General features: G+C 38.0%; 3 protein-coding genes and 1 long non-coding RNA gene across 5 annotated transcripts; 3 read left to right on the top strand and 1 right to left on the bottom strand.

Moving 5' to 3' along the window:
- The first annotated feature begins 799 nt into the window (after window positions 1-799).
- Window positions 800-4430, top strand: LOC17900185 (probable disease resistance protein At1g12290). Its single transcript, XM_023788628.1, has 2 exons — window positions 800-1059; window positions 1537-4430. The coding sequence occupies exons 1-2, from the start codon at window positions 997-999 to the stop codon at window positions 4189-4191; spliced, it is 2718 nt and encodes a 905-aa protein (XP_023644396.1). The 5' UTR covers window positions 800-996; the 3' UTR covers window positions 4192-4430.
- A 162-nt stretch (window positions 4431-4592) lies between these two features.
- On the top strand, window positions 4593-8779 carry LOC17899449 (probable disease resistance protein At1g12280). 2 transcript variants are annotated; one of them, XM_023789469.1, is made up of 3 exons: window positions 4593-4661; window positions 5488-5549; window positions 5957-8779. In XM_023789469.1, the coding sequence occupies exons 2-3, from the start codon at window positions 5533-5535 to the stop codon at window positions 8679-8681; spliced, it is 2742 nt and encodes a 913-aa protein (XP_023645237.1). In that variant the 5' UTR covers window positions 4593-4661; window positions 5488-5532; the 3' UTR covers window positions 8682-8779. The 2 variants fall into 2 exon arrangements, with proteins under 2 accessions (XP_023645237.1, XP_006306386.2); XM_006306324.2 differs by lacking the exon at window positions 4593-4661 and adding an exon at window positions 4671-5405.
- Window positions 8780-8899: 120 nt separating this feature from the next.
- Window positions 8900-11259, bottom strand: LOC17899617 (hsp70-Hsp90 organizing protein 1). Its single transcript, XM_023789470.1, is given in 8 exon segments — window positions 8900-9169; window positions 9326-9385; window positions 9480-9546; window positions 9624-9847; window positions 9947-10032; window positions 10149-10437; window positions 10532-10950; window positions 10953-11259. Coding segments are annotated over 8 exon segments (1566 nt in total). The 3' UTR covers window positions 8900-9055.
- On the top strand, window positions 9086-9737 carry LOC111832542. The gene is made up of 4 exons (XR_002835443.1): window positions 9086-9204; window positions 9340-9424; window positions 9503-9579; window positions 9658-9737. It is a non-coding gene; the product is annotated as an uncharacterized LOC111832542 (long non-coding RNA).
- Window positions 11260-13787: the final 2528 nt, after the last annotated feature.

Raw genomic sequence — 13787 nt, 5'->3', positions numbered from 1 at the left:
AGATAGTATCCTAATGAAGGAGTTGCAGCTCGTAGAACATTAGGAATCCATAAGCATAATAACTATCTCGCAGAGTTTGGTTGGGAAACATCTGTTATGGTCCCAGGGAAGGGAGATGTATTCAAACACGTTCCTAGCTATGGGTAATCTCTCCGTAACATCTACATAAGATAAAGATAATGAAGGCCCCATGGAACAAAAGTCCATGCTTCTCAACCCTCTCTAAAGTGGTAATAGGAGGGTGTGTCGATTTAACGTGGCATCATTAATTCTTAGTTTTGATGGAAGAAGCGAAGAAGCAACACTGAGATTATAAGTTTGGGAATTTTACGTTTTCGTTTGGGAAAACATATAGCTGAAGAAAATATACAAACGACACCGTTTATAAATTGATTTAATTTGATATTTGGGCTATAGGCCCTTTCTTCTTAATGGATCCAAAGATATAATAAGATCCAACAATTCGTCTCGCTAAGGGTAAAGACCGAAACCTCGTTCTGTCTTATCTTTCCATTCATCATCACTGATGAATTGTTGTTCCTCTGTCTGAGTGTCGTGAGACCATCAAGTTTGTTAATGGTTATGATGAGCCAAGGGGGAGTCATAATCTCATCAAAGATGGGTTCGGGATTACGCATCTGTATGTATGGTCGAAGTAGGCAAAATCTCACCTTTCCAAGCAGATCAACCATGAATTTTGTTTGAATAGATGCTGAATTTACATAAGGTCGTTTTGCTTGAAAGTGTTGAGATCCGCAAGATTTGAGTAAGATTTTGCCTACTCCGCCCATACCATACATAGCCTTAATCCTGAGTCCATCTCTGGTGGGTTAAGTACTGTGCGGGAGTCCGAAGCTGAGCTTTGGAAGGCTAAAACTTTTAATTACTTGCCTAATCTGGAGACTGTTTATTAGACTTTATGTTGCCACTGCTTGAATGCGTGTTTTTTTGCAGAGGGAGGTAAATGTTGCTGTTCTTAAGCCACCATACGATTGAATGCTTGTTTCAGTTCTTGGATTGGGAAGCCATGACTGTCGTGTTCCAGAGCTATTAGTTCAGGTACTCATTTCAAAGATTACGGTATCAGATTCTGCATTGACCTCATCTTCTAAGTAATCAGCTACGGTGTGATTAATAGAGTTGAGTAAAAAAAAATTAATGGTATGGTTTTACGAATAAACTAATTCGTTTATATGCTTTTGGAAAAGACGGGGTTTAATTAGGCGTCAAAATAAAGGCGAAGTCTTTTTTCGTAGGCAATTTCCAAATACTATTTAGTAGAAATGAAAGTGACATAGCTACTGTAGTTGCCTCTACAACTGTCATATTCTTTGCATTTTGATATATTACATATAGTTTTGGTGCTACCATGCATTATGACGATACAAAAGAAGAAGACTTTGACTCTTTCAAACAATTTTTTCCTGCAAATTTCCTAGTTGGGGAGTTATTTCTTTTCTTTCACCTAATCTTTTCTCATCTCATATACTAATTTTCAGTTTATGATTAAGCTTCCTCGTTTCTTTGTGTGTCTAGTGCAAGATGGGTGGTTGTGTCTCTGTCCAAGTATCATGCGATGAATTTTTGAACCATTTCGGTAGATGCTTTTGCAGAAAACTTAGTTATATTCATAATCTCAAGGAGAATCTCACGGTTCTGGAGGAAGCCATGGAAGATCTCAAGGCTGTACGAGCTGATCTGCTATGTAAGGTGCAGACAGCAGAAGAAGGAGGTCTACAAAGGCTTCATCAAATCAAGGTATGGCTTAAGAGAGTCAAGACTATCGAATCCCAATTCAATGAACTAAATAGTAGTAGAACTGTTGAACTTCAAAGGTTGTGTTTTTATGGTGCTAGCTCGAAAAACTTAAAATTGAGCTATCACTACGGAAAAAAAGTCTTGTTCATGTTGAATATAGTTGAAGACTTAAAATCCAAAGGGTTTTTTGAAGAGGTGGCTCATGCAGCTACAAGAGCTATGGGGGAGGAAAGGCCTCTCCAACCGATGATTGTTGGTCAGGAAACAATTTTAGAAAAGGCATGGAACCACCTCATGGATGATGGAACTAAGATTATGGGTCTCTATGGCATGGGTGGAGTAGGAAAAACAACTCTTCTCACTCGGATCAACAATAGGTTTTGTGACACCGATGATGGCGTTGAAATTGTCATTTGGGTTGTGGTGTCTGGTGATCTACAAATCCAAAAGATACAAAAAGAGATTGGCGAAAAAATAGGATTTAAAGGAGTTGAATGGAACAAGAAAAGTGAAAACCAGAAGGCAGTCGACATACTCAATTTTCTAAGCAAGAAGAGATTTGTGTTGCTTTTGGATGACATATGGAAGAGAGTGGAACTAACCCAGATTGGAATCCCGAATCCAACAAGTGAAAACGGATGCAAAATAGCATTCACAACTCGCTGTCAAAGCGTATGTGCGAGCATGGGGGTTCATGATCCGATGGAAGTCAGGTGTTTAGGTACAGATGATGCGTGGGATTTGTTCAAGAAAAAAGTTGGAGAATTCACATTAAGAAGCCACCCTGATATTCCCGAAATCGCAAGAAAAGTTGCTCGAGCATGTCGTGGCTTGCCACTAGCGCTAAACGTCATTGGAGAGACAATGGCATGCAAGAAGACAACTCAAGAATGGGATCATGCAGTAGACGTTTTAACAACATATGCTGCAAATTTTGGTGCTGTGAAGGAGAAGATTCTTCCCATTTTGAAGTACAGCTATGATAATCTGGAAAGTGAGAGTATTAAAACTTGTTTCCTATATTGCTCTCTGTTTCCTGAAGATGATTTAATAGAAAAAGAGAGGCTGATAGATTATTGGATATGCGAGGGATTCATTGATGGATATGAAAGTAAAAAAGGAGCTGTGGACGAAGGCTATGAGATACTCGGTACTCTTGTTCGTGCCTCTTTGTTGGTGGAGGGAGGAAAGTTCAACAATAAGTCATATGTGAAAATGCATGATGTGGTTCGTGAGATGGCCCTGTGGATAGCATCTGACCTCAAGAAGCATAAAGAAAATTGGATTGTGCGAGCTGGTTTTGGGTTACACGAAATACCAAAGGTCAAGGATTTGAAAGTTGTGAGAAGGATATCATTGGTGAATAATAGGTTTAAAGAGATAAATGGCAGTCCTCAGTGTCCCAAACTTACAACTTTGTTCCTTCAGGATAACCGCCTTCTGGTAAATATATCAGGTGAATTCTTCCGGTCTATGCCAAGGTTAGTTGTATTGGATCTATCATGGAATGTCAATCTCAAAGTGTTGCCGGAGCAAATATCAGAGTTGGTTTCATTGCGATATCTTGACTTGTCAGATTCGAGCATAGGGAGGTTGCCAGTTGGTTTACTTAAGTTGAAAAAGCTGATGCATCTGAATCTAGAGTCTATGTTATGCCTTGAGAGTGTTTCAGGGATTGATCATTTGTCGAATCTGAAGACGTTAAGGCTAGCAAATTTAAGAATGTGGCTAACTATGAGCTTATTGGAGGAGCTGGAACGTTTGGAGAATTTAGAAGTTCTAACCATAGAAATCATATCAAGTTCAGCATTGGAACAACTGTTATGCTCTCACAGATTGGCGAGATGTCTACAAAAGGTATCCATCAAATACCTCGACGAAGAATCAATACTGACTTTGCCATCTATAGGCGATCTCCGGGAAGTCTTCATAGGGGGATGTGGAATGCGGGGTATATTTATAGAAAGGAACACAAGCCTGACAAGCCCGAGCTTTCCGAATCTATCAAAAGTGTTAATAACTGGTTGCAATGGTCTTAAGGATTTGACGTGGTTGTTGTTTGCTCCAAACCTCACTCATCTCAACGTTTGGAACTCACGCCAAGTAGAAGAGTTAATAAGCCAAGAGAAAGCTTCATCGACTGATATTGTTCCTTTCCGGAAACTAGAATATCTACACTTGTGGGATTTACCTGAACTGAAGAGCATATATTGGAGACCTTTGCCCTTTCCATGTCTGTATCAGATCAATGTACAAAACAAGTGTAGAAAGCTGAGAAAGCTGCCATTGGATTCTCAAAGTTGCAGTATAGCGAGTGAAGAACTTCTGATACAGTATGGAGATGAAGAGTGGAAAGAAAGGGTCGAGTGGGAGGACGAAGCGACAAGACTCCGTTTTTTACCATCATGCAAGTTGGTTTTGTATAATCGATGAAAGAAATCAAAAACCTTGAGAAAGAAACTTGAATGGTCTCAACAGGTCATATTGTGATGCTGCCTTATCCTGTTTTGTTATGTTTTGAAGTGTTCCTTGGATTGTAGTTTGTGTGATAGTCATCTCCCTTTGTGATCTTTGTGTAAATGAGAGAATATAAAGTTGTAATCGTTAAGTGTTCTTCTACGGTTCTGTAGTAGATCAAAATAGTGTATTCAGTACTACTACTCTGCTTCATTCATACAGTTACCAACATTTCAATTCTTTTTTTTTTTTTGCAAGAACTAACTAATATAAAGTCCGGTTCAGACCGGTTAAATAAGAAGTCGATGTGTTGAAAATTCACATAATTAAAAGCCACGTGGCGAAATTAGGATGGCTCAAATCAAAAAACACAAGACGATATCATCTTGTCTAGCATCGCCATTGCCTCCGCCGGGAGCTTCACTGTTTCGATCAACGGAATTGGGGTAAAAATAAAATCGTTTTGATTTCGTTTCAAGGAAAGACCTGTGAGACAGATAAATCTTCAATTTTGTTTGATTATTGTAAATTTTGTAATTCCTTTCATTATTTTTACATTTCGAAATGATAGTTTCTCTAGTAAGTTGTCATATACATGTAAGAACAAATTAGTCTTGGTCAAGTAGCTCACCTACTCCCTCAAATTTGTTTTCTTGGCTTTTCCTATGGTTGGGATAAGGTTTTTGATCTGTGATTTTTTTTTGTCTTTGTCTGTTTTTTATTTCATTTTTATTACCTGAACTGTGATGGGAGGTTGTGTCTCTGTCTCGTTACCATGTAATCAAGTAGATGAATCAGTTCTCTCAGTGGTTATGTGTCAAAGGTAGTTATATTCACAACCTCTCTGAGAATCTGGCTTCTCTTCATAGTAGTGCTCAAGGCAAATAGAGATGATGTGCAAGGAAGGGTAGACCGAGAATACTTTACTAGGGGTCGTAGAAGGCTTTCCCAAGTCCAGTTATGGCTTATGAGTGTCCTAAAACTGCAGTTCAAACAACTAAAATCCCCATTGCCTCTTCTAACAATTCATATAGTTGTTAGAAGCAAGCAGCTATGTGAATTGATATTAATGATTGTAGATTTGTAGTTGTTGCAGCACATGTTTTAATAGTGTGATTCCGTTTGTGAAATGTTATTGGATTTTTGCGTTGGATGGTTTGAATGTGAAGTTTGAGTTGTTTCTTGCAGAGGTGAATCCTGTTCCTAAGCCATATATACTCACCAATCACCATATGATGGATTTATGTTTTGGTTTTTGTCTTTTTTTGTCAGGATAGCAGATGCATAGCCATAAGTAACTATCGTGACTATTTGATCATGCCAAGGATGTTCAGGTAATTTGTTGCTCGAATGCATCTAATGTTCTGCATCAAGTAGCAACAATATTTGTGGATATGCAATATTTTAGGGAGAAAAGGAACCAAAAGTTATTTACATTTACAAAAAAAGGAACCAAAAGTCCATCAAATATTACTCTTTATGACATTTCTACAAGGCTGTGTTTTGTCTTACATGTACAAAAGGAATCTTTTTGCAATATTATAAGAATGATGGGAAATGTCATAATCGTGGAGAAGTCAAAGTCTTTTTCATCAATTTATGCATACAGTGGCATCTTTAAATATTTTTCCCTTTTTCTTAGGTGACATCTTGTGAATTGTGTGGTTAAAAATCTATGATACTTCTACATCTCCTCTGTTCATACTTTTAAATAATTGTCACTCACTCAAGTTGGTTCCAGTTTTGCTCTCTTTTCTCTCTCTTTCTCTCCCTCTCTAGAAATGGCAGGTTGTTTCTCGGTCTCGTTTTCATGTGATAAAGTCGTGGATCAAGTCTCTCAATCGTTATGCCTCAGCGGGAGTTATATTCACAAACTCGCTAAGAATCTTGCGTCTCTCGAGAAAGCCATGGGACTGCTCAAGGCAAAGAGAGATGATGTGGAAGGAAGGGTAAAGAGAGAAGAGTTCACAGGGCGCAAGAAAAGACTTTCTCAAGTCCAGGTATGGCTTACGAATGTCCTGACCATCGAGAACGAATTCAGTGATCTGCTTGGCACTAAGGACGTTGAGATTCAAAGGTTGTGTCTCTTTGGATCTTGCTCTAAAAATGTAAAAAAGAGCTATCTTTATGGGAAAAGAGTTGTCCTGATGTTGATAGAGGTTGATAGTCTTAGTTCTCAAGGAGTATTTAATGAGGTAACTGTGGCAGCTCCAGTAGCTGAGGTTGAAGATATGCCTATCCAACAACACACGATCGTTGGTCAGGAAACAATCCTCGAAAGGGTATGGAATCGTCTCATGGAAGAGGGAGTCGAGATTGTGGGTCTTTATGGCATGGGTGGAGTTGGCAAGACCATCCTTCTCACACAAATCAACAACATATTTTCTGAAAAATGTAGTGGATTTGGGATTGTTCTATGGGTTGTGGTGTCTAGAATTCCAGAAATCCATAGGATTCAAGGAGACATCGGGAAAAGATTAGGCCTTGGGGGAAAGGAGTGGGATGATAAAAATGATTACCAGAGAGCCCATGACATACGCAGTGTCCTTCAGAAACAGAAATTTGTGTTGTTGTTAGATGATATATGGGAAAAAGTGAATTTAGAAGCGCTCGGAGTCCCGCAACCAAACTTGCAAAATGGATGCAAAATAGCCTTTACCACTCGTTCTAGAGATGTGTGTGTGCGTATGGGGGTTCATGACCCGATGGAACTCAGTTGTCTAGAACCCGACAAAGCCTGGGAATTGTTCCAAATGAAAGTTGGAGAAAACACATTGAAAGGCCATCCAGACATTTCTGAACTCGCAAGAAAAGTCGCTGGAAAATGTTGTGGCCTACCATTAGCACTTAGTGTCATTGGCGAGACCATGGCATGCAAAAGGATGGTACAAGAATGGCATAATGCAGTTGACGTTTTGAGTTCAAATGCTGCAGAATTTTATGACATGGAAGTCCAAATTCTTCCAATTCTTAAGTTTAGCTATGATAATTTAAACAAGGAGCAGGTGCAATCGTGTTTCCTATATTGCTCTCTGTTTCCTGAAGACCATCGTATTGAAAAAGAAAGGTTGATAGATTATTGGATTTGTGAGGGACTCATTGATGAAAATGAAAGTAGAGAAAGAGAATTAAGCCAAGGGTATGAGATTATTGGTATCCTTGTCCGTGCATGTTTGTTGTTGGAGGAAGCAATCAATAAAGAACCAGTGAAAATGCATGATGTGGTTAGGGAGATGGCTCTATGGATTGCATCTGATCTCGGGAAGCATAAAGAAAGATGGGTTGTGCAAGCCGGTGTTGGGTTACGTGAAGTACCAAAAGTCAAGAACTGGAATTCTATGAGAAGGATGTCTCTAATGGAAAACGGGATTGAATCGATAACTGGCAGTCCCGAATGCCTGGAACTTACAACTCTGTTCCTTCAGAAAAACGATTCATTGCTACATATCTCGGATGAATTCTTCCGGTGTATCCCAATGCTAGTTGTTTTGGATCTATCAGGGAATTCAAGTCTCCGGAAATTGCCAAATGAAATATCCAAGTTGGTCTCCTTGCGCTATCTTGACTTGTCATGGACATGCATGAAGTGGTTACCTGATGGCTTACAAGAGTTGAAAAAGCTCAGATATTTGAGATTGGATTACATGAAGAAACTTAAGAGTATTTCAGGGGTATCAAATTTGTCAAGTTTGAGGAAATTGCAACTTATACAGTCTAAAACGTCGCTCGAAATGAGCTTACTGGAGGAGTTGCAGCTCTTGGAACAGTTAGAAGTTCTAAACATAAGTATCAAGTCAAGCTTGGATGCGGAGAAGTTAATACATGCTCCCAGGTTGGTGAAATGTCTTCAAATTGTAGTGCTTAGAGGGCTACAATCATCTGGGGTGTTGACTTTGCCAGATATGGATAATCTCCGTAAAGTCATCATTAGGAAGTGTGAAATGTGTGAGATAAAGATAGAGAGGATAAATGTATCATTATCATGGAACCGAATTCCCACAACTCATGGCTTCCCAAACCTCTCTACTGTGCATATTCGTAGCTGCGATGGTCTGAAGGATTTGACATGGTTGTTGTTCGCTCCTAACCTCACTAGTCTCGAGGTTCTGGACTCAAAACTAGTAGAAGAGATAATAAGCCAAGAGAAAGCTACGACTATGAGTGTCATCATTCCTTTCCAGAAACTAGAGAGTCTACGCCTACACAATCTACCAATGTTGAGGAACATCTACTGGCTACCTTTGCCTTTTCAATGTCTAAAGACAATACACATAACGAAGTGTCCTGAGCTGAGAAAGCTTCCATTGGATTCGAAAAGTGACATGACGGTTGAAGAACTTGTCATTAAATATCAAGAGGAAGAATGGTATGAAAGAGTTGAATGGGACGATGAAGGCACTAGACTCCGTTTCTTACCTTCCTTCAAGTTCTTTGGACCTGAATGGCAAGTTATGTATGTGCGGTAGCAATTTTTAGAGTTGAAGCTCTGTGATGATTCAAATTTTGTGAATGACAAAGTTGTTTACTTGTTTTGATAAAAGAGGTTACGCATTGTTTTGAACTTTTGATTATGTCCAAGAAGTATATAGAAACAGAAATGTAAAGCGACCAATATTTCACAAGACATACAATGAAGGATCTCAATAGAAGTGCTGTCAGAATAGTCTGAAAATTTGATTGCACTTTGTACGGAACACATAAAAACGTCGGCAAACCTGACCATCCTGTGTTTTAGCGGGGTCACAAAACTTTATAATTGTTTCACATTTTGCAAAAATAATACTGTACGAGGGAAAAAGAAAAAAAGAATCTGCAAAAACGGATATTTGACTTCTGAGTTTTACTTCATCTGGACAATCCCAGCGCTAATAAGCTTTTGAATCTTGTTCATAACCATTGGATTTTGCATGTGTTTTTGTGATGCGCTTGGATTCTCCTGAAGATCGCTCAGTACCTGTTTGGAGAAGAAAGGTTTCAGGTGGTTAAGAGGTATAATAACATGCAAACTCAATCCAATAACTAAAATATAGACAGATCTGTCGAGATATCTCAGGACAGAGTGTAACATTGGTCGTAAGAAATTCAATTCAAACAAAAATTGCTCCTTTACCTGTCTCATTACAGGATCTGTAAGGATGTTCTGGATTTCTGGGTCTTGCATCCCCTTTGCCTACACAAACAAAAGGAGAAATCCAAGTTTGCTTCCTGGGTACTCTTTTAATCAGAAAAGAGGGGAAAATACTTGAGAATCATCAGAATGTAACCTGTCTCTCTTTCAATTCCTCAGGAGTAAGGTCCCCGCGATTAGCCTTGTTGATTTGTTGTACACATCTGCACATTTGAACGACATTAAGCAAATTCATGGTATAGATAAAGAGTTAATATCTTGTGTATATCTATCTATATACCTTCTAACACCATCAAGAAGTTCCTGATTATTAGGATCATGCTTGAGCCCCTCTTGGTATGTTTCCATTGCGTTGTCATACTCCTTCAGGAAGAATTGGACTGCAGCTTTTCTGCTATATCCTTTCGAGAAGGTTGGATCGAGTTCAATACACTTGTCTGCATCCTTAAGTCCGTCAGGCATTGCACCAAGCTTAGTGTAACACGCAGATCGGTTGCTATATGCCTAACAAAGGGTGCAAAAGAGTAGGAAGTTAGTCAAACAGTTAATATAATGAATCATTGTACAAACCATGAAAACATATGAATGACAAAATGGCCTTACTTTTGGGTCTTTTGGGTTCCATTTGATTGCTTCATTGTAATGTTTTATAGCATCAGGATACTTCTGCTCTTTGAAAAATTCATTACCTGCAATTGAAAAAACCAAATCAGCAGGCAGTAAAAATGCTAATTTGTTCTTGTTTCCTTATTCTCTAAGCTTTCTCTTTTTCCACACAAACAAGATAAACTGCAAAAGCAAACACCTTTTTCACGCTCTTCCTCCCCAATCTTAGGGTCGAAATACTCCTTCTGCTCGCACTCTTTCTTCGCTCGTTCTGCCTCGTGCCGTTTTTCCAATGTATCAGGGTTGCGGTGCTCTGTAAGAGCTTTCTGGAAAGCTTCTATTGCAGGTTCATAATCTTTAGCGCATTTCGCCAACTTGGTCAAAGCAGTTCCTTTCCTAGTCAAAGCTCTAGCTATCATCTTGTAATCTGACCTAAGCTCTCTACCCCTTTCCACTGCCTTGTCACAATCCTCAATGCACGCATTGTACTGGATCAAAACACATTGACATTTAAAACCAGTCACCACTGTCACTCATACCTATCAGCAGAAAAAGAGCACTATACATATGAAAATTTTATACCTCTCCCATTTCAAGATAAACAGCAGCAAGATTTGTGATGTATGAGATATCTTCATCATCAATCTCAATAGCTGTAGAATAATGGTGAATGGCAGTTTCGAATTCCTTCTTCTTGTACGCAGCGTTCCCAAGCTCTTTCTCCTTTTCGGCTTTCTTTTTCCTCTCTTTCTTCTCCTTTGCTTCCGTCACCTCCGGCTCAGGTTCTGGCTTCTTCTCAACCTCAGGCTCGTTCCTAGAACTCTGACCCATATCAGACTCAGCAACCTCCGCCTCGTCTCCCGGAGGCTGCCTGAAATTAACATTCAATAGAACACCAAGAGATTGCATCACTCTCTGGTCCTTCAAATACAAATTGAGATTGCTAGGGTTCTTCTGAATCTCCTGCATCATGCTAACAAAATCAGGCTGCTGCAAAAAGACTTCAACGCCTCGTTAGTCGGATCAATATCCAAACCCTTCTTATAAGCCGTGACAGCCAGCTCGAACTGGTTTAACCCTACGTGAGCAGCGCCGAGACGACTATAACCTTTAGGCCAGTAAGGTTTCTCCTTCGCGTCGGAGAGAGCATCTGAGTATTGGTGAAGTGACGCATGAGCAGCGGAACGGTTTGAGTAGAGGACGTGATTGGTCGGAGCAAGATCAATAGCTTCGGTGAAGTGACGTATGGCGGAGGTGAAGTCACCGGAAGAGAAAGCAGCGTTGCCTTTAGCTTTAGCTTCTTCCGCCATGGTTGAATGTGAGATTATGCAAAGTCTCTTGGAGCTTCCTTGGCAGAGACTGAGAACAATACCGTAAACAAAGACTTGTGTTTTTTTTGGGTTTTGAGAAATTGCGGGGACTGTTTAGGTTCACCGAGACTAGAGTTTGTTAGTGGATCCTAATCCAGGTTTATTATTATACTCGTTGCGTTTAATTGTGAGATTAGATTACTACAAAACGGCAACGTTTTATTATGTTATGGAGACTCCGGTTATTAGGAGACCCACGATTTAATTTCCGGTTCAATTTCTTTTGGTACCCTCTTTATTTTCATATGAACCTCTTTTAATCGTTCCCGAACATAAATAAAAAACAACTGATCGGCATTATTAGTTGAGTTTATTGTTTATCTCTGGATTTGGGAAATAAAGTTATAATCAAAACTAGTTAATTAATGGTCGTTATTAGTTGAGTTTGTTGAGTTAGTATTCGTCGAATTAAAAGTTCATCCAGTAATTTTTTCTCACTCAATGATTCATTATCGCATGAAATAATTAGTCGTTTGGTGCATGTTATAGTGATTAAAGCCATGCATTTAAACTATGTTTACGTATAATAATTAATGATAATTAGCTTACGAAAATTATTAGGAACTACTAATTATTAGAATTTTATGTGCGCTTATTTATCATATGAAAATACTGCATGGTGGGGCTAAATATTATTTACTGGGGCAGATCTAACTTAACATAAATTTTCTATGAATTAAATTTCTAATACCACAGTAGATTATATCATTTCTTCTAAACATATTAACATTTACAGTATCAATTTTGACTCTCATAACAAAAACAAGTTCATAAAATAAGTTCACAATTAGGACCGTTTTCATCTGTTTACATGCTTGGAACATAGTTTGTCTCGCACCTTTGTTTTAAACTACGTACATAACACCTTCGGAGACTTTGGATCGTTCTCGGTTTGATCTTGTTTCTTTTTTCAAGATTCATATCTGATCTGATTTCAGCTATGTGGCCATTTCTAGTCAGCTTGAATTGGTCATATATGAATGGATCTGATTCATCTGATCGAAGTTGTGTTTTTTTTTTTCCCTTAAGACACTAAAATAATGTTCGGCTTAATCTAACCCTAAAACTAACGAGACCGATTTGACAGCTTCGGCTAGCTAGCTGTACATCATCACTATAGTATTGGTAACTGTAAGATCAAACCAAACACTAAGTAGGATGGTAGAATGAATCTTTCACATGTAACAAGTGTTTCTCATGGGACAAGAAACTGACAAAAGGAACAAACTTTCCCACGTGGTTTAATTCTTAGGGCTTTTCGTAATGATTAGGGTTATGGGACAAGTTGTGATGAAGAAATTTATATTCTCCTCAAATGGACTCACAACACGAGTCATGCGCAAATTCCCTCTAGAGCCCTAGAAGAACTAAATTAAGAAAGCTTTGGACTTGGACCGTTCAATTTTTTTTTCGATTATATAATTAATAATATCAACAAAACTTAAAATAATTTTTTAGGCCTTGATTACTTGATGTGTCATGATGATCATTGTAGGTTCTAAGATAATATATTGTAGCAGGCTGGAAAACTTTTATAAGGTAACTAAAAAAAAAAAAATTTCATTTTATAAGAAAATGTATGCCACCTTGGCCCATGCGTATATAGGATAGTATAATTAGCTGTCTTGAAGGTATTTTATACACTCAATTGAAAGTTCTTAACAAAAATACTATCCATTGGTATTCATGGAGATTCTTCTTCTAGAATCTCGAATTATTATTTATACACATCTTATATAGCTAGTGGTAACTTGCAATTTCAGCAGGATCTATGTGAAAACTAAAAAGTATTATTATATATTGACCGTTTTGTGGGTTAATTGTAACGTATAATTTTGGATTCTAGATGTAAAGGAATTATTATTATTTTTCTAGTTTTAATATTCGAAACAATGGTAGGTGGTCCAATGAGAGCTCCCCATTCACCAATTCAAACCAAAACTTATATTAATAATTAGCATATTTAACAAAGGAAAATTAATTAGTAAAACTGTAATTTATGCCTTAAATCCGACCATTATATAGTGTCAATCAAACAAATGCAGAGAACTTGATTGATACTATATATGGAATGGCAAACAAATGCAGATATTTTAAAACTTTTTTTTTTGTCTTACATAATCAAGTAAAACGAGAACTTGTATTTTATATTTACCATGGTTTTGCTATTCCGCAGCCAACACATTCTATATCACAAAAAAAAAGATACAGTAAATAAATATATGGTTTGTGCAAGACAAAATAATATGATAATCTGAAAAATCGAATAGGTAATGGACAAGAGGCGGAAGTGGGACCAAAAACGACACTTTTTGGGGATCAAGGTCTTTACTTTTGCTTCACTTCTATGCTTCGTTTCAACAACACACAAAAGCTAAAATGAAAGGTATATAAAACAAAAAATATATATTTATATATACAATAATTTCCTATATATATATTTGTAATTCTTTACTGTAGTTTGATAT

This window comes from Capsella rubella, unplaced genomic scaffold (genome assembly GCF_000375325.1).
Source record: "Capsella rubella cultivar Monte Gargano unplaced genomic scaffold, Caprub1_0 scaffold_1, whole genome shotgun sequence".
Taxonomy (NCBI): Eukaryota; Viridiplantae; Streptophyta; class Magnoliopsida; order Brassicales; family Brassicaceae; genus Capsella; species Capsella rubella.
The sequence above is the reverse complement of the archived record's forward strand: the minus strand, read 5'-3'. Positions and strand labels throughout refer to the sequence as shown.